The 24,498-nt window shown below is 42.5% G+C and overlaps 1 protein-coding gene across 1 annotated transcript in view; it reads left to right on the top strand.

Moving 5' to 3' along the window:
* The window catches only part of TGFBR3 (transforming growth factor beta receptor 3), a 158,537-nt gene that overhangs the window by 61,284 nt on the left and 72,755 nt on the right, over positions 1–24,498 (top strand). The window contains exon 3 of the mRNA XM_081865840.1: positions 3,387–3,571. Within this exon, the coding sequence (XP_081721966.1) occupies positions 3,387–3,571 (185 nt within the window). The remainder of the gene's footprint in view (positions 1–3,386; positions 3,572–24,498) is intronic.

Here is a 24,498-nt window from a genome sequence, read left to right as displayed (position 1 = left end):
GCAGTTCTATGGGCTTTTATTGCAAACAACAGTAGTGGCTTGATTGTTAAGCAGCAGAGCGAGGTAGGGCTGGTTCCCTAGGTCTTTCTCATTCATTGAGCATGAATTGTGGCATAGTTGATTTGGATACAAAGGGTATAGAGGTAGAGGGAGCCTCCCACCCTGCATTTTTTTACAGAAGCAGCAGCATTGCAACTCTAAAAATTATATGCTGGGAATTTTAAGTGAGATTATATAAGAAATCCTATCATAGTCACACTGCTATTTAACCAAGAGATGGGTTTGGCTAAGGGCAGCGGATTCACCAGGGCTTTTCTTTTAATACACTTGTCATGTTTTAAATTCTATAATTTAAAAACACCTGTATTAGGTGTCCTCCTAATTGATTGATTGATTAATTAGATGAATTAATTAAAATAAAACTGGCAAAGTGAAATTGATGATTGTTTTCTGTTTCTTCTATAGATTTTTTTTTTTTAAAAAAACCTCTGCCCTTTGTCTAAAGTTTCCAGGGTGATTAGTGACATGTTTGTAGTGACATTCTTTCTTTAACCAGGCAGCTGAACTTCAAACATTTTTGAGGATAGCCAAAGGAAGCCATTTCCACCGCACTGAAATGGGTGGGTAAAAATCAAATGAAGTGCTAGTTATGATTTGCTGAAGCCATGAAGGCACATTGAGCTAAGTAAAAAGAAGGGTTTTCTATGAATGGTGAATATGTTTTGGAAAATGCCAGTGGTTGTGGATGGTTTAGAGTGGGCGGGGGGGGGGGGGGAGACCAGGATGTGGTGTTCAAATAAAACACTGGCACATTTTGCATAGTAGTTGGTTGATGGTTTGGCAATGGACAAGGAAGCTGATACAGCATGAAATGGTTTGTTTTGATGTTGAATGCGCTTTGCCAAGGGAAGATGACTCAGAGGCTATGGAACTAAATGGCACAGTGTTGTATCTTCATATTTATCTGATTATCACTTTTAGCCGGCTCCAAATCAATCGGAGAGTGAGTTATAAGGAAAAGTCACAATGCATGTGAAACAATACAAAGAACACGAACTTTGAATTTATTCTGCAATGAATCAAAATCAGGGCAGGTTTCTACACATGTTCCAACCAGCTTAACTAAACACCAGAGTGTTATTATAGTATTTTGATATTATGGTACACTGAAATGCTTAAATGTTTCTTTGATTGCCCATGGATCTTCCTGCTACACTTGCCGTCCTCTCCTGCCACACCAGTGTGATGTGGCACACCCTTTGAGAACCACTCTCCTACCCACTACCAAAACGTGGGATGGGAGAGATAAGTCGCTGACTGCTGTTGCCTTCCTCCTGAAACTCAGAAATGTTGCATCTTTCAACATGCCTACTTGAGTGAGGGCATCCTGGAAGCAGCATTGCAGAAAAAGCTGAACGCTCTAAGAGCAGAAGTCTTTTGGAAGTGATATGTGGAGTAGACCTCTCCAGATTATCTCCAGTGCTGCAGATGTGATGGGAAGCTCCTATGGGCGGAGGTGGTTCCTAAGATTCAACTATGGCTTACACACACACACTTGTATTCAGCTATACTGAATAAAATTCTAATTTACATTGATGTGTGCCTGGTAGGAGCTCAAACCGCAGTACTTCTTCAGCGACCTCTGGAATGAAAAACATACAAAATCTCTGGCTATCACTGCAGGCTTATGCATAGATTTGGAGACACGGGCCTGTTTTCCATAAACATTTGCCTTGCTTTAGCTTCCTGCAGATGTACTTTGTATGCAAACTCCTCCACACACATCAGCTGTCCTGCTGTCTTGCTATACCGCAGCCATAATGCTCTATACACAGCGTGAAAGTGTGTGGTTCTGTACCGTGTTGTAGAGATTATTTGCAAGGATATACCCTGCGTTTTGGGTGAGAGGGCTGTTATCAGCTTAGGCAATTGCTGTCAGACGCAATAAACCAGGCACCCAGACATGTCCGTTTGTTTAGTGATAAAAGCAGCATTGTTGCATAGGCGGCTTACCTGACTGGTGTTTTTGCGTTCTAGATCAGTGCAACATCAAAAGCGAGACAGTGAATATACAGTGTTTTTGCAGTTATTTGTTCTGGATTTGCAATGAAGCTATGTGATAAATAACCATTTATCTTAGTCATGCCAACACTCACTTTTAAAATTCTAGAATTTTGCCCTAAATTCATTTATTTCTTAAGAACACCTTAATCTGAGGTTGTATTACTTTCTGCTGCACAGAATGCTGTGCACTCTTACCTTTCATAAGAGTGGAGAGGTCAACATTCTTGCTTTACAGATTAAGATACGGCAGTGGAAAGGCTTTTGCTATTATCACCCAGTCAGTTTCTGGATGGGATGGGCTTTGAATCTTTGCTGTTTTAGTCCTAGTCTAACACCTAAATGCTGAACACCACTAGCTGTTGGAAGATCAGTACAGCTTAAAAAAGAATTGTAGAGTTGGAAGGGACCACGAGAGTCATCTAGTCCAGTTCCCTGCCTTGCAGGAATCTTTTGCCCAACATGGGTCTCAAACCCAAGACCCTGAGATGAGGAGTCTCATGATTTATCAACTGAGCTACCCCAGGCTATAATAGGAATGGAAAAGCTGAGGTCAGCCAGATATTGTTGGACCCCAACTCCCATAACCCTCAGCCAGCATAACCAGTGGTTGGGGATGATGGGTGTTGGAGTTCGACTGCATCTGGAAGGTCACGGGTACCCCGTAAGTGTTGTAGAAGAACCATGAATTGATTAAAAGTTGATACACTATAAATGATCTAGGCTAGGAAAGCACATTGCAGAAGGCTGTTTTTGTAACAATGGATACAATGCAAAGAAACTCACAGCTATAATCCTATCTAAATACCATTTTAAAAGTATAATTGTATGCAAAGCTCATTAAAATTTATAGGGCGTAGTTTTAATTGAGTTTACGTTTAAGTTATAAATTCCATATATGATTTTCAGTCTAGTCTGTACTTCTTTATCAGAAGTCCCTCCGAGGGCAATGGGGCTTTACTCCGAAGAAAGTGTGCACAGGTTTGTATCCTGGCAGCACAATCCTAAACTGGTTTAAGAGAATCCACTGCTTCCCTGGATCTTATTCCTAGGAAAGTGTTCATAGGACTGCAGCCTTAAGCACTTAACATTGGTTTCAATGAATGAAGAGTATTCTTGATTTTCCCTCGATCACACCCTACTTCTTTAATTCATATTAACGTTGTTGTTTGTAACTTGTGTATTACCAGTTTGAAACCTTGCGGCAGCTGGGATAATAACATAGCTTGCTATCCAGCAGTCAATGAGAGAACTGCCTAAATGTTGCCCTAATCTAGTTTAGCCTTTTCCCTCAAAATCCTGTTCATTTGTCATTTACTTTGCAGGTCCCGTGCCTACGAACGAGTGTGTGTTGTCACCTGTCAATAGCTCCCATCCAGTTCAAGCCTTGCTTGAGAGCTTTACGGTTTTATCTGGCTGCGCAAGCAAAGGGACCGTTGGATTGCCACAGGAAGTTCATGTCCTCAATCTCAGGAGCCCTGAAGAAGGCCTTGGCCACCATGAAAGAGAGGTAAGAAGGAGAAATTGTGCTGTTGCTTATGTGCCACTTTTGAGGGCTCTTCACGCAACCATCACATTCTGAGTATGGTGGTTCTGGCCTGGCCAGCAGGTGCAAAGCAGAGGGGAGCAGGGTATGCAAGCTAAGTAAGAAACCACCCCAGAGACCTTAGTATTAGCTCTTTAAAAAATAATTAAATGTGATTTTCAGTTATATACATTTCAATAGTTTTACAATCATTTTAACATTTTGAAACTCAACTTCCTCCTCTTTCTGCAATTCCTTAAATTTATATTTATCATTTCCTGCATATTCTAAATTAACTTATTCTTTTATTCATCTACTTTAATTATTTACTCTTATGAAATTGCAGGTTGTTACAATAATCCTGCCAATGTTCTTATCTGTTTACAATTTATTTGTACATATTTTATAAACCATTTTCATTCTGTTATAAGAAGTTTGTTGTCTTGATTTCTTATTTTTCCAGTAAGTTTCGTCATTTCTGCATAGTCCATGAGTTTTTGTATCCAATCTTCTTTCGTCAGGACTCATTCTTCTTTCCATTTTTTGGGCAAATAACATTCTTGCCGCTGTAGTCGCATAAATGAATAAATTTCTATACTGTTTAGGTAGTTCTACCCCTATAATTCCCAGAAGGAAAGCTTCTGGTTTTGTTTTGTTTTTGCAAATGTTATTTTAAACATCTTTTTCAATTCATTATACATCATTTCCCAGTAAGCTTTAAGCTTAGTGCAAGACCACCACATATGATAGAAAGTACCTTCTTTCTCTTTGCATTTCCAACACTTATTCAATTTTGATATATACATTTTTGCCAGTTTACTTGGTGTTAGATACCACCAATGTAACATTTTCATTAGAGATCTTAGCATTATCGCACGGGGTTCTGGGACACCCCTCATGTTGGATTCTGCAAGGTCACAAGGCCGTGCACTGCATCAAGTACAAACCTAGATGGCGGTATTGACCTTCAGAGGCTTGGCTCCTTAACCGATCTGGGCCTAAGCAGAACTCTTGAAGCCAGTCACAGTTACTCAGCAAGATATTTTTATCTCTCTCTTCCTCCAAGGAACTATGGGTGTGTTAATGGCATCACATCCCCATATTTGATCCTCATGATGCCGCAATGAGCAGTAGCCATGTGTAAGAGGCCCTGATGATATTAAGTTTTACAAACAAGAAGGTGCTTTGGGAAAGGGGGAATGTAGAGGGGGAAGCGGTAAGGAAGAGGGATGCTTTCATTCATGTGCTAGTCACCATTTCTTCTCCCACAAACACAAATGGGGTTCTTCCTCCCCAGAAGAGGGGAGGAAGTCCGTTTGCAAAGAGAGGGGATAAGAAACTATTATAACCTTTAGAAGACACCTGAAGGCAGCCCTGTATTGGGGAACTTTTTAATATGTAATGTTTTATTATGTTTTTATATGCGTTGGAAGCCAGCCAGAGTGGCTGGGGCAACCCAGTCAGATGGGCAGGGTACAAATAAAATAAAATAAAAGAATAAGAATAAGAATAAAAATCAACTCCTTTTACATGCTCTAGGACTTGGAACTCATCAGATTTGCAGAGTAGTTAGTTCATTCCTCACTTCTAATATGTTTAACTTCATTTACGATACAAGAAAGGAAAGGGTAACAAGAAACAGATTTTTTTAAAAAAAATTTTAAATAATAATATTTATTAAAGTTTTAAAAATTACAGAAAGAAAAGAAAAAGAATTAAACATATAACTAGAAACAGATTTTTAACAAGAAGAGGATTTTACTTTCTTCAAAGCCAAATTGCTTATGTTGTAAATTATCCTGAATGCACTTGGAGCTTTGCCACAATCACTATAAACAAATCTTTAAGTTCATATGCCTTTAGCCTTGGTAATGGATCTTCACTGCCTGTGAAGAATGGTGTTCAGAAAGCAATTGCTCCTAAATTCAGTCATTCTTGTGCAATGTGCAAATGAGTTATTAATTTAGACGTCATATGGAGGGATTAGCAAAAGAACTTTTGTTCTAGTTGCTATGAAAAAAATAAAGCAAAAAGAAGAAATGTTCTTGATGTTAAACTTGCTCAGTGTTGTTTTGCTCTGAGAATTCTGAGAATAGATCAAAAGAGAATTGCTGGAGAGAAAGAGAAGTATCTCATCGCATGACAGCTCACGTCGCTAGCACATGCCCTAGAAAATACTCCATGATGTAGCTGTATGTATTAGCTGAACATGAAGTTTTTAAAAGAAGACGGGGGAGAGAATCAAATGGGAGGAGGAGGAGGAAGCAAAATTCTCAGCACCCCATTATTAATTATATTAATTATATACTGGTGTTGCAGGGCCTTTTTTTTTTTTTTTTAAGTATCACCAAAAGATTTGCCAGCACAAATATGTGGGATGGAGATGGGCCAAGGCCAGAGCCACAGCATGTGGGCATTCTACCCCTATTGACTTTTGGATTCTACAAAAATATTCCATCATTCTACCCAAATTGGCTTTTGGATTTGTTCTCTTAGTAGCTTTTTTAAAAATAATAATAAATAAAAATAATAATAAATCCTTGTGTTTGGTATGATACATTTGTACGCCACAACATGGGTCTCTGTGAGCTGAGACAGTGGATATGAATTTTAGCAATAAACAAATGGAATAAATGAAAAGCAATCCAAAGCATGGTCTGAGCTTTTGCAAAAGCTCGCCTACCATCATTTTGATCAGTAACCAGAAGGTTCTAGACATGCTACTAATTTCTGTTCAGAATAGTGTCTCTCAAGTATTCTCATACTAAAAAACACAATGGCCACAATCATTGCATAATTTTGTACACTTCTATCATGTTGGATCACCTTAAGCACACCCATCTCTGTGTTAGACTGTGCTCCAGAGGATCCTTGGGTAATGTGGTGACACTCATGTTAAGAGGATACTAAAAGGATGGGGGATGAGAGAGAGGGAGAGAACAGCAGAGGAACATAGGAAAATGCCATATACTGAATCAGACCACTAGGTAAGGTAAAGGACCCCTGGACAGTTAATTTCAGTCAAAGGTAATTATGGAGTTGCAGGGCTCATCTTGCTTTCAGGCCAAGGGAGCCGGTGTTTATCCACAGACAGCTTTCCAGATCATGTGGCCAGCATATCTGAACTGGTTCTGGCGCAACAGGACACCGTGACGAGTGCCAGAGTGCACAGAAATGCTGTTTACCTTCCCACCGCAGCTGTACCTATTTATCTACTTGCACTGGCGTGGCGTGCTTTCGAACTGCTAAGTTGGCAGGGGCTGGGACAGAGCAATGGAAGCTCACTCCATCACGGGGATTCGAACTGCTGATTTTCCGATTGGCAAGCCCAAGAGGCTCAGGGGTTTAGACCACAGCGCCACCCGCGTCCACCTAGTCCACCCAGACCACTAGTCCACCTAGTTCAGTATTAACTACACTGACTGGCAGTGGCTCTCTAGGGTTTCAGGCATGAGTTCTTCCCAACCCTACCCGGAGATGCCTGGAATTGAATTTGAGATCTTCTGCATGCAATGTTTGGCTTAGTATTAGATGCAAATGTGGCCACTCTCACCCCTTTCCAAAACCTTTTAATTTTCAAGCAAATCTACAGCCCAAATAGAGTCTCCCATTTAATTTCACTTTCTTTGGAGCAGACAATTTATGAATATTCAACTATAAATCCACAGGTTGATATCGAGGATAAAGCAACTGCCTTGCTTTGTAGTAACTCACCTAAGAGGGCTTTTCCAGAAGTGTTTTCCATATCTATTTTGTTTTGTTTTTTAAGAGTGTTGTTTAGTGGCCTCTTGTGTACTCTGGCATAGCACATTCCACATCCGCAATCTCTGCTTTATTTCCCGTATCCTTCTAAAAGTGGGGTTGTTGTAGCCTTTAGGGATGGCTGCTGAGAAAATGAACAGGAAACTAGGAAAAGGCTGGCTGGCGACAGTGGAAAGCAGAAGGCTGTAAACAATTGAGCTAGATCAGAATTCTTTGCTTCTAGGATACAAGGCTGAAAACAAAGCAGAGCAAAGGTTATCTTCACCCTCACTGTAAAGAACTGAGGCTTAGTGCCCAGGTTTCATTCAAGGAAAACCACAGCCTCCATCACCTTGTTTTGAGCACAGAGATGCTTCATCCCTTGAGTTGTTTCCTGCTGCCTGGCATTCTGTTTAGAAAAGGCAGAGATTTATAAGTTGACTGTTCAGCGCGTCCAAGATCTTGGCACATAAACAGTATTTTCCATTCTGTTTTTTCTTTGTATACCCTGCTAACATGTAAAGTGGTGGCAAACAAGCTTGCACATGCACCTGGTGATCTCAGGAGCATGGTGAAGACGCTCTTATTTGAAAATCCATTTCACCAGTTGTCTTGTTAGAAGTGTGTGCTTTGTTTGTTCCTTAAACTTGTCACATTACAGGTTCTGCTAAATTACATATGCCTTTACATGCTGAGAGGGAGTGCAAATGCCTTCTTGCAACAAATCCCTCATAGGCCTCATGCATTAAACATTCTTCCGCCGTTATCCTCGTTCTCATAAATATACAACATGTTGTGGTAACATTATTTTGACACTCTCTCCGAATATGCGGAAAACAGAAGTCTGTCAAATGTAACCACTTGGGGGCATCGATGATGGTGGTGATGATGATTATATGTTGCAAGCAGAGAGGTCGTGATAAAATTAATGGAAATGATTTTTTCCCGTACAATGTATAGCTGAAGTATTTGCACAGTAGTTTCAAAAATGTTTGCTGGGTGCTGAGACGCAGGTTATAATATCTACTCTATGGAAATCCAGCCCTGGCTTTTCCAGGTAGGACTGTGAATGTCCCCTGTCTGAAATCCCAGAGAGCCACTGCCAATCATAGGCAGTACTGATGGACCATTGGCTCTGACTCAGTATAAGGCAGCTTCATATGCATGGCTTTCCAGCTAAATATTTTAAAGCACTGTCTTTCCCACCTGATCCCTCAGTTTTGCAGCTGTGCTGAAAAAAATGATACAATTTAGAGGAGGAATAAAAGTGGTTTTTGTTTTGTTTTTTGGTTATCAAGATTTAAAATATTTCTTAGACTTGTCAGCTGTGTAATTATATACATGTCTGCTCAGAAGCAAAGCCCATTGAATTTAGTACGATTCACTCCCCAAGTAATTGGGTATGTTTTCAGAATATGTATTATTATTGTTGTTATTACTGCTACTGCTTCTGGCTTAGTAACTTTGGGGCTGGTGTTGACTTATTTTGTATTTGTGTATCTTGTAGATACTGTGTTGAACTTTTTTTATGTAAGCCACCTTGGATGAATTGTACACAGAAAGGTAGCCTACAGAGATATACAGTATATACAGTGGTACCTTGGTTTTCGAACATCTCCGTTGATGAATGTTTTGGAACTCAAACACCATAAATGCTTTGGTTTTCGAATGCACCTCGGAAGTCAAACTGGAAACGCAGCTTCCATATTGAGATTTCCGTTTTGAGATTTCGGTTTTCGAATGTTTCGGAACTCAAATGGTCTTCTGGAACGGATTACATTCGAAATGAGGTACTACTGCATACATATTTTTTAAAAAGACTGTTGAGATCTCAGGGATGCAAATAGGTAGAATTAAGGCACTTCTTCCTGTATAGGAACCCATATGGTAGTGCCTCTGTTGGTTTTAGAGGCACTCCTTTTCACGCATCTGAGAGGGAAAGCTGGCAAGTTAAGGATGTGTTTTCCACCATCATTTCTCTGCCTGTATTGCTTTCAGCGGTCCCAACCTTGGTATAACCCCTCTGATTGCCCATTCTCCAGATGGTTAGATATAACTTAATACCTTAATAGGTTGTGGAGTGGGTTTTGGCTGAAGGGGAAATGGAACGTCTTCTGGGATTCTCATGAACAGGGAACTGAGCTGTGGAGGGAGTATATACTATAAATGTCCCAGTCCAAAACAGGTGATGCCAAGATGCCCATGAGGTGCTCACAAGCCGTACTTGGGTACAACAGCACTCTTCCCACCTGTTATTTCCATCAACTAGTGCTCAGAGGCATATTGCCTCTGCCTTTGGAGATAGAGCACAGCCACAGTGACTAGGTGTTGTAGTCCAGCAACATCTAGGTGCTTCCTCATCCCTGCTCTATAGAGGTTTCAAGATCTAGCCTGCCCACTGGTCTGAGCAATTTGGGGACCCTACTTTTACTGGTGGCTGCAAGTACTGTTTCTGGCTTTCTTCTCTGTGTCTTAGTTTCTCTCTACCTCACTTTGCCTTACCCACCCAACTTGACTGGAGTTGGGTCTCACAACAGTGAGTCCTTCACTATTTCTGTAGGAAGAATATTGATAGTTTACATTATGCCTAGTTTGTGAGCCTTCTTAAGAAATCTTGAACAGTTAATCCTCTTACACGTTCGAAATGTTGCCCAGGAATGTATTGATTCAATCCACTTGCCTAAAGTCTCAGATTTACTGACCTCCTTTTCTCGGCAGGTGTAAGGAATTTCTAATAACACTTAACTTTTCAGTAGCTGCTTAATGCTTGGGAAAGCAGTGTGATACTGTGGAGATTGACACCCAGGAGCATAAATAAAATTTACCACTGAGCTGCTTAAAGATTTAAAGGTTTCTTTGTTCTTTTCATAAGGATGTGTTTCTAAATCTTCCTTAATTACAAACAGAAAACTTGAATCAGTAAAAAGCAAATTCAACTGCCTGGAGCTTCAAGCAGACAGCTTATTATCAAAATGAGAAAAGGATAACAAAAATATTAATCTCTTATGGGCAGTCTTAAAGAAAATTATGTGCTTATACATATGGAAACTGTTCAAACGTTGGCAGCTGAATTACCTAGAATTGTGATCATCCTCAGCATGACAATGCTTAATGTACACCTTCAAACAGGATGTAAAAAGCCAACAATAGAATTGATCCTTGATATTTCTGGTGAAGCAGGTAGGAGATGCTTATTTCATAAACTCCTATACAGACAAATTTTCTACCATCTAAAATCCATATATTGCATATATTGAAAAGATAGCTAATACTGTTGGACCTTTGGTTCATTTTGCACACTATTGTCTCCTTTTGGCTAATGGCAGCTAGCCAGACAAGGGCCTTTTCTAGCATGTTTCCTGAGATAATTATAATTAGAGAAGTTAGGGATTGACAGTGGCGTAGCGTGGGGGGTGCAGGGGGGGCCAGCCGCACTGGGCGCAACATTTTTTGGGGGGGCGCTCGCACTCGCAGCTCTCTGCCCCTACCTGGCTCACTCACTCTCTCTCTCACTGCAGTGCTGGCTGTGCGAATCCGATCCGAGCTGCCGGGTCGCCGCCCACTGTGGAGGGGGAGGGTGCCAGGCGTGCGGTGCGGTGCAGAGCGGAGAGAGAGCGAGGGAGGGACTATCTGGGGGAGGGACAGTGCAGCGGCCGCCCAGCGCAGCGCTGAGCGCGGGAGAGAACCACACCCGACCAGCCCAGGCAGCAGCAAGAAGAAGCTGGCAGCGGCGGCAGGTTAGGGGTTAGGGGCGCAAATTACTTGCCTTGCCCTGGGTTAGGGGGCGCAAATTACTTGCCTTGCCCCGGGTTAGGGGGCGCAAATTACTTGCCTTGCCCCGGGTGCTGACAACCCATGCTACGCCGCTGGGGATTGACCAGTTTCGAAAAGCTGAAGGAGCTGCTGGGTGTGATCCCGTGGTCAGAAATACTCAGTGAGAAGGGAGTCCAAGAAGGATGGGAGTTTCTAAAAGGAGAAATATTGAAGGCCCAAATACAGACAATACCAACAAGAAAGAAAAGTAGGAGGCATCTAAGGAAACGGGTGTGGCTTGCAGGTGAGCTGAGAATTGAGGGCATGTGTAAGAAATAGAAGAAAGGGGAAATCACAAAGGAGGAGTATATACGAGTAGCCAACAGTTGCAGGGGGAAAGTCAGCCTAGCTAAAGCTCAGAATCAGCTCAGGCTTGCAAGAGATCTTAAAAATAATAATAATAAAGGTTTATTTGGCTATGTCCGAAGTAAGAGGAAGAAGAAACAAGTGGTAGGTCCTCTGCGTGGGGAAGAAGAAGAAAAGACAGAGAAAAGGCGGAACTACTCAACACCTACCTTGCCCCGTCTTCCCCCAAAAGGAAAGTGATACCAACCTTGTGATAACAGAATAAATAATGTAAAGAGGGAGCTGCAGCCCAAGATAGGAAAAGAGGTACAAATCTCCACGGTCTGATGAGCTGCATCCAAGGGTAGTAAAGGAGCTTGCGGATGTAACTTCAGAGACTTTGTCTATTATCTTTGAGAATTATTGGAGAACAGGTGAGGTCCCTACAGACTGGAGGCTGGCCAATGTTGTCCCCATCTTTAAAAAGGGGGGAAAGGAAGACCCGGGTAACTACCAACCAGTGAGATTGCCATGTGGACTCTCCTTCCTTGGAGGTTTTTGAACAGAGGTTGGATGGCCATCTGTCATGGATGCTTTAGCTGAGATTCCTGCATTGCAGGGGGTTGGACTAGATGACCCTTGGGGTCCCTTCCAACTCTAACAGTTCTAAGATTCTATGACCTGGGGACCTTTTGCATGCAAAGTCTGCTCTGCTGCTGTGTTGTTGTCCTTAGCTCAATATTTCAGCTTTATATTGTTGAATGACACAGGCAATCTTCAGAGTGTGAATATGATTTCCCAATGCTTCTAAATGATAGGAATGCTTCTAAAAATTCCTCTAAAGATGTATAGCTTCTAAAGATGGGAAAATAAGAAAAAGGGCAGAGCTTCTAGAAAGATTATACAAAGAAAAACAGAATAAAAACATACAAATTTTCCTCTTTTGAGGTAGGAATTGAATTGCAAAACTATGAAAATATGCTTTTTGAAAGAGATTTGCATTCATGGTATGTTGTGATGGGGAGATCCAGGATAATAATGAAACTATGGAATCACTGCCACCCTACAGATCAGTTATAACAGTGAAAAGAAAGAAGAATAAACCCAAATTCCAGGAGGCAAAACTCATTTCCAATATCTAAACATCATAGTTGAAGCAGCATGTTGAAACCTTTCCTGTAGCACTCATCATCATAAATGTATCCAGCTAATTTTAAAGTGTTACGGCTTATTTCACTCATGCAGTAATTAGGAAATATTGTCTGATCTCATTCAGAATTGCAACTAAGTTTTTTGCTGTTATCAGGACAGCAACAGCTAGTCCTGTGATTCAGTTAATGATGTCAGACAGTTAATTGCCTTGATTAGTTCACAGTGTTTTTTGGCAGCATCTATATATTGAAGAAACAGCCATCTATAGCCCCTTTTATCCATTGAGTAAGTTGCAGTATTCCTGCCTACACAGAAAATTATGTCTTGTTTAATGTGGCATCTGCATCTTATTTACTCTGGACTGAAGTCTCTTCTGGGTTGTTTTCTAAGACTGTTCAGAAAATTACTGGTCATTTAATTTGAAAACTCTTTCATATTTACCAACCAGAATTTTCAGAGGAAGTTGTATGGGGGCCAAAAGACTATTTGTTTAGAGCTTCATGTCCAACAGAAACATGGAGCTAATCATAGTTTACTCAAAAAGAGATAATAACCAATTATTTTCATGCAGAGTGAACCCCAGCTGGGTCTCTCTCTCTCTCTCTCTCTCTCTCTCTCTCTCTCTCTCTCTCAAAATCTGCAGTAGAAATTGCATACGAATCATGTATATTTTAAAGAAAATGCTAGAGAGGAGTATGGGATCATACAGAAGCCCAAAGAGATTTTTTAAAAAATTGTTTTGCATATACTGATTTGCTTCATAAAGCTTGGAACTATCATTAAGATCTGGTCAAAAGTAGGAGATAAGTTGAACCTGAAAGATGCACAAGAATATAGTGAAACCAGGAGACGCACAGTGATGTTAGACGCTACGATAATCCATTTACTAATATAGTAAATTAGAGGTCTAGTCATGATAGGGTGCTGTGAAATAATACTTTGGCCTAATTCAGACCGAAACAACCATGGTTTCTTGCTGCCCGTGTGAAGCTTGGGCACAAAGGGAGAAGATTTAAAGCTTCCGTTCCTATTTCCCACTTTGGCCAAACTAGGGAAACTGTGGTTTGTACAAGTTAGCAAGCCGATATATCAAGCCAGAATAAAAACCAAAAACTGCTACTTAAACCAACTAAGGATGGAAGCCTATAATCTCCTCCTAAGGGAGAAAGGAAAGTGTTTGAGCACAAGCAAAACATGGTTACAAGCAGCTGCTGACTTTGCAAGCAGTGTGCTCTCTTCTCTCCTTCCTTTGTGTGCAAGGGGGGGGGGGACCAGAAGCTTCTACTCACTGGCAACTACGGTATGCCACCGCTTAAAGCAAAGTTTGCCTGCAAAAACAGCATTCCAAACCATGGCTATGGACTGGGATGCTTGCTTGCAGGCAAACTCTTGATTAGATGAAACCATATTTGCTGTGCTTGGGTGTGCAGACTGTCAACCAGAATCGGAAACTTCTGATTAGCTCCACCCTTCGCATGTGTTGGAAGGGGGAGTGGCAAGCAGAAACTGTGTGCCAACTGCAGTCTCACACTTGCAAGTGCCAATAGCGGCACACCCTGGTTTGCTGTTACATAGAGCAACTAGAAATGCTTTGAAATTATAGCTCCAAATAACCCAAGCTTGAGTTACACAATAAAGGGCTCATCCACACTTCCACTTGTCCGAGCAGTTTTCCACTTGTCCCATGCTTTCTAGGCACTGGTCCAAGCAGTTTTGCTACTTTCCCCAGGGAAAACTCGCTCTTTAGTGATAAATCGGAACAAACAGCAATCCACTGAAAACCTGATTGCTGTTTGCTCCAATCCAGTGCTAAATCACAGGTTATCCCAGAGGAAAGCTGTAGGGCAAACAGTAGTGTGGATAAGCCCAAAGTGAGAGAGAATCAGTAGAAATGCTGCACTGCAGCACAAGGCTTTTACTCTAACATACACACCACATTTTTTTCCATTCTGTAATACTTAAATATAGACACCCTTACCAGGCCCCCGTCTCTTAAAGCTGCAATGTTTTCAAGTCCCCTATGACTCATATACTTCTTTTTCATACTGGCTCTAAGTGTGTGTGTGTGTGTGTGTGTGTACTTTATTTTAACAGCATAGTGTTTCATTTTAAATTGGACATTTCCTGCATTTGACTGAGGTTTTTCTTTTTCTGAAACACACACCTGTAAAACGATCTACCTCTTTCATACACAGCTGGAGAAATGCATAATCTGTTGACTGACTTGACCTTCGGTGTTTCAGAAATGCAGATATTCTTCCATGGGACTGTCACTTAAAAACACTATTTTGCAGTTAACCCAAGACAAAAATTGCTCTTTATTAAGTGGCCTGTCAAGGGGTATTAGTTAAAGTAACCTTTAAATTATTCAGCATTTTACACTTTGTAATGGAGTGAGATTGCAAAGCTACACATTCTTCCCTGAAAATAAGTCTGATTGAATATAAGGAAGAGCTGAGCCGGATCAGAGCAAATGCCTTTCTAGTCTTGAGGCATCTAATCATAAGCCTGCATTTTTATCAAAGCTTCTATATATTTCAATCAAGGCTTGTATTTTAAAATGAGCTTAAAAAAGGATTTTCAAATGTTTCATGCCAGGCAAAAGACCAGCTGCCTAAAAGAACCTTGGCAAGATGTTTTTCCTCCTAAGACAAGAAGGGCCCCATTGATTTATAGTAGAAAAACAATTCTCAAAGTCATAAAAAGGGAGAATTACATATGCTGCCCCAAGGCTGAGAAAACACCATTAGGAATGGGGAAGATAATACCAATGTGCCTCCCAGTAAAATGAGCCAGATCTTCTTTCTAAGGTTAAAAGGCCAGGAGCAAATGGAAGGAAAAACATTTAGCTGGTAGAAAGAAAGAGAGCATTTTTGGGGAAGTCTCTTCTAAAGCTGTTTCTTAAACTGAGAGAGTTAAAAAAGGTTAAAATGTGTTAAATGTTGGAAAGGCAACTGGCTTGGCAGAAGAAGCAGCTTCTTCCTATTTTATTTTGAGGCTGGAGAGGAGGGGGAAAGGGGGAGGTGCAAACTGAAGAGGCTTCTTTTAAAAGCTGTGTTTTATTGAGTTCCTTCCTTTTTACTTTGAAAAGCTTTATTCTTTTAAGAGGCTACCTATGATAAATGTATGAAATATATTAGCTTAAATATATTGGCTTAAATGTAATTATGCAAAGGATTTAAGGAATGCTAGATTCTTATTTCATATGGTTGTAAGAGTTGTATTTATCCTGAAATTAAGTCAGCCACCAGCCCCCCCCTGCCAGACAGAAGACGCCATCCGGGCAGTCTTGATATATGGTTGTCAGGCATTTGTTTAGAAACATTAAATGAAGGAAATCTTTCAATGTTGATGTGAAACTCAAGATCCTTGACATCTGTTGAACATAAAATGTAAGATTAAACCATTTGTTTTAGAAGGCAATAGGGCAAGAAGGGCAAGAGGTGAGCTGGTAATTAAGATTCCATGTAAGATATATTATTACTTATTTGTCATTTATATATAACTCTTTGTCTCCCATATAAGGGCAAGGAAATGGGTGTATCTTTTGTGGGTGTATCTTTTGTGATTGGTTCTAGCAAACAGCCAATAGGAATTTCAACCAGGCTGATTGGACAGAGGCAGCCACAGGAGGAGCAAAGGGGGCTGGATTAAGGGAATATAAGTGCTGGCCAGAATGGCAGGAGGCCAGGCCAGAGCTTGGTAACCACGTACCACTGAGCCTCTTATTTATTTGTCTGACAAATAAATTACTATTTTAATTTCTCTATTGCTGCGTTGAATATTTCATTCCAGCTAAGCGTTAACCACAAGCAGGGTGCTACATTTTATGGTGCCCTGTGACTCGGATAAGTGGTCTGCTGGAACGCAGCCCCTTCGCCCTACTGGGCAGGGTACAAGAGAGAGGACAACTGCTTACCCAAAGCGCGCACTGGTAAATTTTTCCAGGGGGAACGCAGAAGACTCGTCTGTCTGATACCCTGCTCACTGGCGGCGACGGACCGGGGGAAACAGGGAACCAACCAAGGGTAAGTGCACAAAGGGATTTTTGGCCCTCCAATTAATTAGGAGGAAGAGAAGTCTTGATCAAACTTCTGCGTCTCAGTAAGGGGAAACTGAGTACGCTAGGTGGTTGGGTACATCAGATGGTGATCTGGTGTAGGGAAAGGGAAGGATTGGGAGGTAGAGTGTGGTGAAGTATCCAGCGCATTGTATGTGTGAGAAAGTACAGAGCAATCTGTAGCTGACCTGAGTGTGGAGTGGGCAGTACTTCGGTTCCTAGTAAGGCCGACTTCACTAGGCAAGGAAACCCACGAAGCGCGTCTGTGAGTGACTGAGTGGATACTTCACAGGGCCATACAATGGGAGTTGGGGGTTCAAAGGGGGAAAATACACCTCTTGAGTGTATGTTAAATAATTTTAAGAAAGCCTTCTCAGGGGCATATGGAGTCAAAATGACGCCAGAGCGCTTGAGAACGTTATGTGAACTAGAATGGCCAAAACAAATTACTGGATGGCCATCCCAGGGAACCTTTGATATAAATTTAGTAAGCAAACTTTGGACTGATATCGCCAAAGAAACTGGAGGGTGCCCAGAACAATTTCCATATATAGATTCCTGGCTGAGCACATTAAATAAAAATCCTCCATGGATAAGGGAATGCAAAGTCAAACGATGCAAATTATTGGCTGTAAAAGCCGAAGCTAGGAAAGGAATCTTGCCAAATAAACTCAAACCCATTTTTGAGGGGCCAGAGGAAGAGGTGCTTCCACCTCCACCCTATGCTCCACATCGAAGGGAGCTTAATCCAAACACTCCACCAGTTGTAACCCCAAGGCAAGAAACTGGAATGAATAATGGGAGTGGAGTCACAGAGCTTGATTCCTTGATAGATTATGATAAATATCTTCAGGAGGCATTGGAGTTCTATAATAAAGCCCAAGCAGAAGTGGTTATTCCACCTGTGACTCCTAATAGACCTCCATCTACAGTCTCCTTTAGTGGAACAACTGATTGCCCACCCCAAACCCCTGTACATCCAAGTCCCAGAGAAATGTTACAGAAGTTACAGGGAGACCTTGCTCGGTCAGCAAGCAATACAGCCAGGCGTATAAAGCTGCTAAAAGAACGCCTTGCGACAGATACCATCCCCTATGATTTGAGGCCCCTAGAGCAAAGTGAAGAGAAAGATCACGTAGTAGCCCCTCTTAGAAGAGTATTTGATGCACTTGAGGAGCCTGCGCTGGTTAATGGGCAACCCGGACCACGGCCACCTCGAACTTCGACCCTGCAATATATTCCATTCACAACTACAGATCTGATGAATTGGAAAACACACACCCCATCTTTTGCAGAAAAACCTCAGGCTATGATGGACTTGGTGACTTCAATAGTAAATACTCATAGCCCTACTTGGACAGATTGTCGCCAGCTCCTAAATACTCTGTTCACCACTGAGGAAAGGAGAGACATAATTGAAAAGGCACAGATATATTTGCGTGAGCAGGCCAGAGGGGGAAATATTTATAATATTGACCGTCATCTCCAAGATAACTTTCCCTTGGAAGATCCTAATTGGGATCCAAACAATGCAATTCACCTGGCCAGACTCACCACCTACCGCCAGACACTTGTGCAAGGTATCCGCAGGGCATGCCAGAAGCCCACTAATATGTCTAAAGTCTCAGAAGTAGAACAAAAACCAAATGAGAGTCCGGGAGACTTTTTAGAGAGGCTGCAAGAAGCCTATCGTATATGGACTCCTTTTGACCCTGAAGCCCCTGAAAACAGTAGAATGATTACTGCTACATTTGTGGCCCAGTGCGCTTCTGACATTCGTAAGAAAATTCAGAAATCAGAAGGATGGGAAGGGATGCTGATGAGCCAAATTATGGCCATTGCACGCCGAGTTTATCGGAATAGGGATGAGGCTGAGAAGCAAGAGAAGAAGAAGTGGCAGAAGGAAAAGATGGTAATGCTAGCCACAGCAGTGAAGCAAGACCACCGCCCCTTAAATGGAGGGCGAGGGCGAGGAAGGAATCCACCACTGGGAAGGAATCAATGTGCAAATTGCAAGAAGGAGGGTCATTGGAAGCGGGAGTGTCCTGAACCCCTGAGGTTGGAAGAAGTACGCCCAGGCCCAGGCCCAGGCCCAGGCTCCGGCTCCGGCCCAAGAAACCAGGGACGGGGACGGGGAATGATCCGAGATGGAAGATATCAGAGACCAGGACAGGGACGGAGTAGAGACAATTTCATTGGACTGGCAGAAGAGGATTTTACCCAAGACTAGGAACGACCGGACTCCATAAAGTTAGGCTTCCAGGAGCCCACGGTCACGATTCAATTAGGGAGCCATTTAATAGACTTTATGATTGATACTGGGGCTGAATACTCAGTACTCCCAGAACTATTGCAGAAAAAGGCATCTAAAAGTGTAGTCATTAAAAGTGCCACTGGACAGTCAGCCAAGAGGTCTTTCCTCCAACCTTTGGAATGCCAGATTGGGGGACATCGTTTAACCCATCAGTTTTTGTATATACCTGAGTGTCCAATACCTCTCTTAGGTAGAGATATGCTGTCCAAATTGCAGGCCCAAATCACTTTCACTCCTCGAGGTCCAGAAATGAAACTGCCATCAAAAGCAGCAGGAATAATTACCCTCTCAGTACCTAAGGAACAATCATGGCGCCTAATGTCAGCCTTGCAAGTCCAACCCACATTGGATACAGAATTAAACAAGCTCCTCCGAACTCTACAGGTGCCACCAGGAGTATGGGCCGAAAATAGCCCACCAGGAATGGCTAAGAATATAGCTCCAATTGTAGTAACCCTAAAACCTATGGCTACCCCTGTATCTGTAAAGCAATATCCCTTACCCCGGCGAGCAGCGGAGGGCATCCAGAAACATTTGGACCGCCTATTAAAATATGGTCTGCTTAAGCCTTGCCAATCAGAATGGAACACACCCCTTTTGCCTGTTCGAAAACCTGGGACAGATGAATACAGGCCAGTGCAGGACTTGAGGCTCGTAAACCAGGCTATCGAGACCTTGCACCCAAATGTACCAAACCCATATACCTTGTTGAGTTTGATCCCACCAGAAGCAACATTTTTTACTGTATTGGACTTGAAAGATGCATTCTTCTGTTGCCGGCTGGCACCACAGAGCCAACCTATATTTGCCTTCCAGTGGGAAGACCCTTTGACAGGAACAAAAGGCCAGCTAACCTGGACAAGATTGCCCCAAGGATTCAAAAATTCCCCAACTTTATTTGGCACTGCCTTGGCGAGGGATCTAACAAGTTACCCCTCAATACCGGGAGAAAAGGTGGTTCTGCAATATGTGGATGATCTTATACTAGCTGCAAAGGATTTTGATACCTGTAAAGAAGGGACAGAGGAACTGCTCCACTTGCTCTGGGAAGCTGGCTACCGAGTTTCCCAGAAAAAGGCACAGTTATGTTTAGAAAAGGTCAAATATTTGGGCTTTGACATCTCACACCAACAACGAGCATTGAGACCAGAGAGGAAAGAAGCTATTTGCCTTATCAAGGAACCTACCACAAGAAAACAACTTAGGGGATTCCTGGGAACAGCAGGGTTTTGTAGACTATGGATACCTGATTTCAGCAGTCTGGCCAAGCCCTTACATGAAAGCACTCGAGGTGCAGAAAAGGACCCATTCGTATGGGGACCTGAGCAGAAACAAGCCTTTTTAGTTATCAAACAGCGACTTATGGAGGCACCAGCCCTTGGATTGCCTAATTCGGAAAAACCCTTTCAGCTGTATGTACATGAACAGAATGGGATTGCAGCGGCAGTCCTGACCCAGAGATTAGGAAGTTGGAACCGTCCAGTAGCTTATTTGTCTAAACAATTGGACTCAGTAGCAAAAGGATGGCCTCCATGCCTAAGGGCAGTAGCGGCCACTGCGAGCCTTGTCAAAGAAGCTGATAAATTTACCTTTGGCCAGACGATGTATGTGAATGTACCTCATGCTGTTCTGACACTCATGGAATATAAGGGTAGTTATTGGCTAACGAACCCAAGGATGGCTAGATACCAAGGCCTATTGTGTGAAAATCCCAGGATTCATCTACGAGTAGTGAATATGCTCAATCCAGCGACTTTGCTGCCCCTACCAGAGGTAGATGATGAGGAATCACATGATTGTCTCCAAATAATGGATGAAGTTTATTCCAGTAGACCTGATCTGAAAGATGAGCCATTAAAAAATCCAGATGTTGTATATTATACTGATGGTAGCAGTTACCTGCATGAAGGTGCCAGACGAGCAGGATATGCTGTGGTTACCAATGAGGAAGTTGTGGAAGCTGAAGCTTTGCCTGCTGGCACCTCAGCACAAAAGGCTGAACTTATAGGTTTAACTAGAGCTCTGCAATTGGCAGCCGGATGTAAGGCAAACATCTATACTGATTCAAAATATGCCTTCTTAACCCTGCATGCACATGGAGCTCTATGGAAAGAAAGAGGTCTAATCGGAGCCCACGGGAAGGCTTTGAAATATGGACCTGAAGTAGAAATCCTGTTAGAAGCAGTATGGGCTCCAGAACAGATTGCTGTAATGCACTGCAAAGGTCATGGACGAGGAAGGGATCCAATAACCAGAGGAAATCATGCTGCTGACAAAGCAGCCCGAGAGGCAGCCCAAAAGCCTGTGGGAGGATTTATAGCAGCCCTCATACCAGAGGTAGTTCCAGAAGAAGTTAAACCTCACTATACCCCAGAAGAGAGGAAGTGGGCTGAACAGGAAGGAGCAGTTGTGAAGGACGGTTGGATGATCCTGCCGGACAATAGGATTTATGTACCTCATCATCTAGCAGGCACAATTGTAAGAAATTATCATGAATCTACTCACCTTGGCGGTACTGCAACTAGAGAGAGTCTCAGTCGGAAGTTGTATATTATTAATCTATCACAATTAGCAACTTGCATTTCACAGAAATGTGTTCTTTGTGCTAAAAACAATCCCAGGCAGGGACCGGTACAACCTCCTGGAATTCAGCATGTGGGATACGTCCCCATGGAAAGCCTAATTGTGGACTTCACAGAGCTGGTCCCTTCTAAGGGATTCAAGTATCTCCTTGTGTTTGTAGATACTCTTACCGGATGGGTTGAAGCTTTTCCCACCCGAACTGAAAAGGCACGAGAGGTAACTAAAAGACTCCTCACTGAATTGATCCCAAGGTTTGGATTACCTAGATGCATTGGAAGTGATAATGGGCCAGCGTTCATTGATCAAGTAGTACAAGATGTATGTCGAGTCCTACAAGTAAAATGGAGACTGCATACAGCATATAGGCCTCAGAGTTCAGGGAAAACTGAAAGAATGAATCGGACTCTGAAAACCCAATTGGCAAAATTAACCCAGGAAACGGGATTGGGATGGGTAGATGTGTTACCCATAACACTGTTTCGTGTTCGGTGTGCACCCACAAAAAGACTTAAGTTGTCACCTTTTGAGCTCCTGTATGGGAGACCGCCCTCCTTTGTTCAGGATATTCCAGCTGACCTTAAACAAATAGGAGATCATGTGACACAGGAACAAGTGCAATCTCTCTCCCGTGTTTTTGTTTCTCTTAACAGGTGGGCCCTCGAGCGCACGCCGTGCAGCATTGCCGAGCCGATTCATCAGTTCCAGGCTGGCGATAGCGTATGGGTGAAAGAGTGGAAACGTGATCCACTTGCACCTAAGTGGCGTGGACCTTACACCGTCTTGCTCTCTACTCCAACAGCGGTGAAGGTAGCTGAGGTGACCCCCTGGATTCATCACTCTCGTTTGAAGAAGTCTGAAGGCAGTTGGACGTGCAAAGGTGACCCCTCTAATCCTTTAAAACTAACTCTCTCCAAAAACCCCTGTATCTAGCCCTACCGGGAACGGGCTAGGTCACGGGCAACATTTGACGACCGGCCTGCTGCAGCCACAACCTGGAAGCTGGCTGACCTGCGCACGCCTGAAGCTTGAGGAGCGTCTGAACCAGCGACTGTGAACGGAAAGATTCTCTAATACAATTGATTGACTGCCCCCCCCTTGTGGAACAATTATCAGAGATATTACTCATTGGGGATCCTTGGGATATATGTTTTGGTCTTGGTGGTTCCCCATTTCTGTCACTGGGGGAATTATATTGGGGCTAATAATTATTTGCTATCACTATAAGGTAATCTTTTGTGGAAGGAATGCATATACTAGACATCAACATGATTTTATTATTAATCCTGATCCCTTGGGAAGGGGAAGGGTCCTTGAATCTGACCAAATTGGCTAAATATGGATTCAGCCATGACCACAATATGTGGGTAGGTTTAGCTGAAATGGTAGCTAATGTTGCAAATAGGACCAATTGCCTTGTTTGCTCTCTTGGGCCAGATGATTCAGAGGGAGGTATGCCCTTATTACCGATACCATTAGATGCTATTGGTATGGTAAGCGAAATGCCACACCAAACTGAAATACAGAATTTCCCCGGATGGAACTCAACTAAACCATTACGAGTTATACCTGTACAAGGGGAATAAATCATCAGATGCAGCTGATTCTCCCATGATAGGCTCTTCTCATTGTCACTATACTTGGGATTATAAGAAGAATAGTCATACCTGGGCACACGGTACTACCTATCGAACTCGGAATGCCTTGCCCTGTGCACCTCCTTTTATTCATGCATGGAAAGTGGTGTGGAACATAACTGTGACAGAAGAAGGCAATCTAACATACTGCACTGTGAACTCTCTACCCCTTTTGGTATTTCGCCTTCTGTATTCCCCGTACCAAAAACCTCAGACCCGATGGTTGTGGTGGATATGTGGAGAATGGGCATACAAGAAACTCCCTTCCAAATGGAGTGGGACTTGTTTCTTGGGTTGGGTATTACCACCAATGTGGATTATGCCCACTAGTTCGGCCAGGCGAACACGAAGGAATGCTGATATTTCTCATATAGCAGGAGGAAGTACCCAAAGTTGGAGCGGTACTGATGATTGGCCACCAGAGCGCATTATAGCCTATTATGATCCTGCCTCCTGGAATCCTGGTGAGCTCATACAAGGGGCACGGGATCCTATTTATAATCTAAACAGAATAATTCGATTGCAAGCAGTAGTGGAACTTGTAACCAATGCAACGGCCCAGAGTTTGAGACTTATTGCACAACAGTTGGATGAAAGTAGAGCCGCCATTTTGCAGCTGAAAATGGGAATGGATTATGTACTTGCCAGGCAGGGAGGCCTATGTGGAGTCTTGAATTTGACAGGGAATGCCTGTTGCTTTAACATTTCTGATAATGGTGAGGCAATCCGTGTGTTGGCCACAAAGATGGAGAATATAGCACATGTCCCAGTACAAACATGGGAAGGATGGGATATGGGATGGCTCACCAATTGGTTACCTAATGTCACAGGACTCAAAGGGATACTATTGTCTTGCTTGTTTTTCTTGACAGTAGTAGTATTGGTTTTATGTATGATGCCATGTATCATTTCATGTTTTAGAAGTACAATTAGCAAGATGGTTTCAAATGAAACTCTACCTCATATCATGGCCCTATACAGAGCTTTACCTCAGGAATATGATGAAGGTCAAGCTATCAAGGACACTTGGGATGAAGGTCCTTGAGCTTGAAAGGGGGAATGAGGCATCTAATCATAAGCCTGCATTTTTATCAAAGCTTCTATATATTTCAATCAAGGCTTGTATTTTAAAATGAGCTTAAAAAAGGATTTTCAAATGTTTCATGCCAGGCAAAAGACCAGCTGCCTAAAAGAACCTTGGCAAGATGTTTTTCCTCCTAAGACAAGAAGGGCCCCATTGATTTATAGTAGAAAAACAATTCTCAAAGTCATAAAAAGGGAGAATTACATATGCTGCCCCAAGGCTGAGAAAACACCATTAGGAATGGGG

This window comes from Podarcis erhardii, assembly GCF_964252035.2.
Source record: "Podarcis erhardii genome assembly, chromosome: 6".
NCBI classification, from domain to species: Eukaryota; Metazoa; Chordata; class Lepidosauria; order Squamata; family Lacertidae; genus Podarcis; species Podarcis erhardii.
Note: the sequence above shows the minus strand (reverse complement) of the source record. Positions and strands in the feature narration are given on the sequence as shown.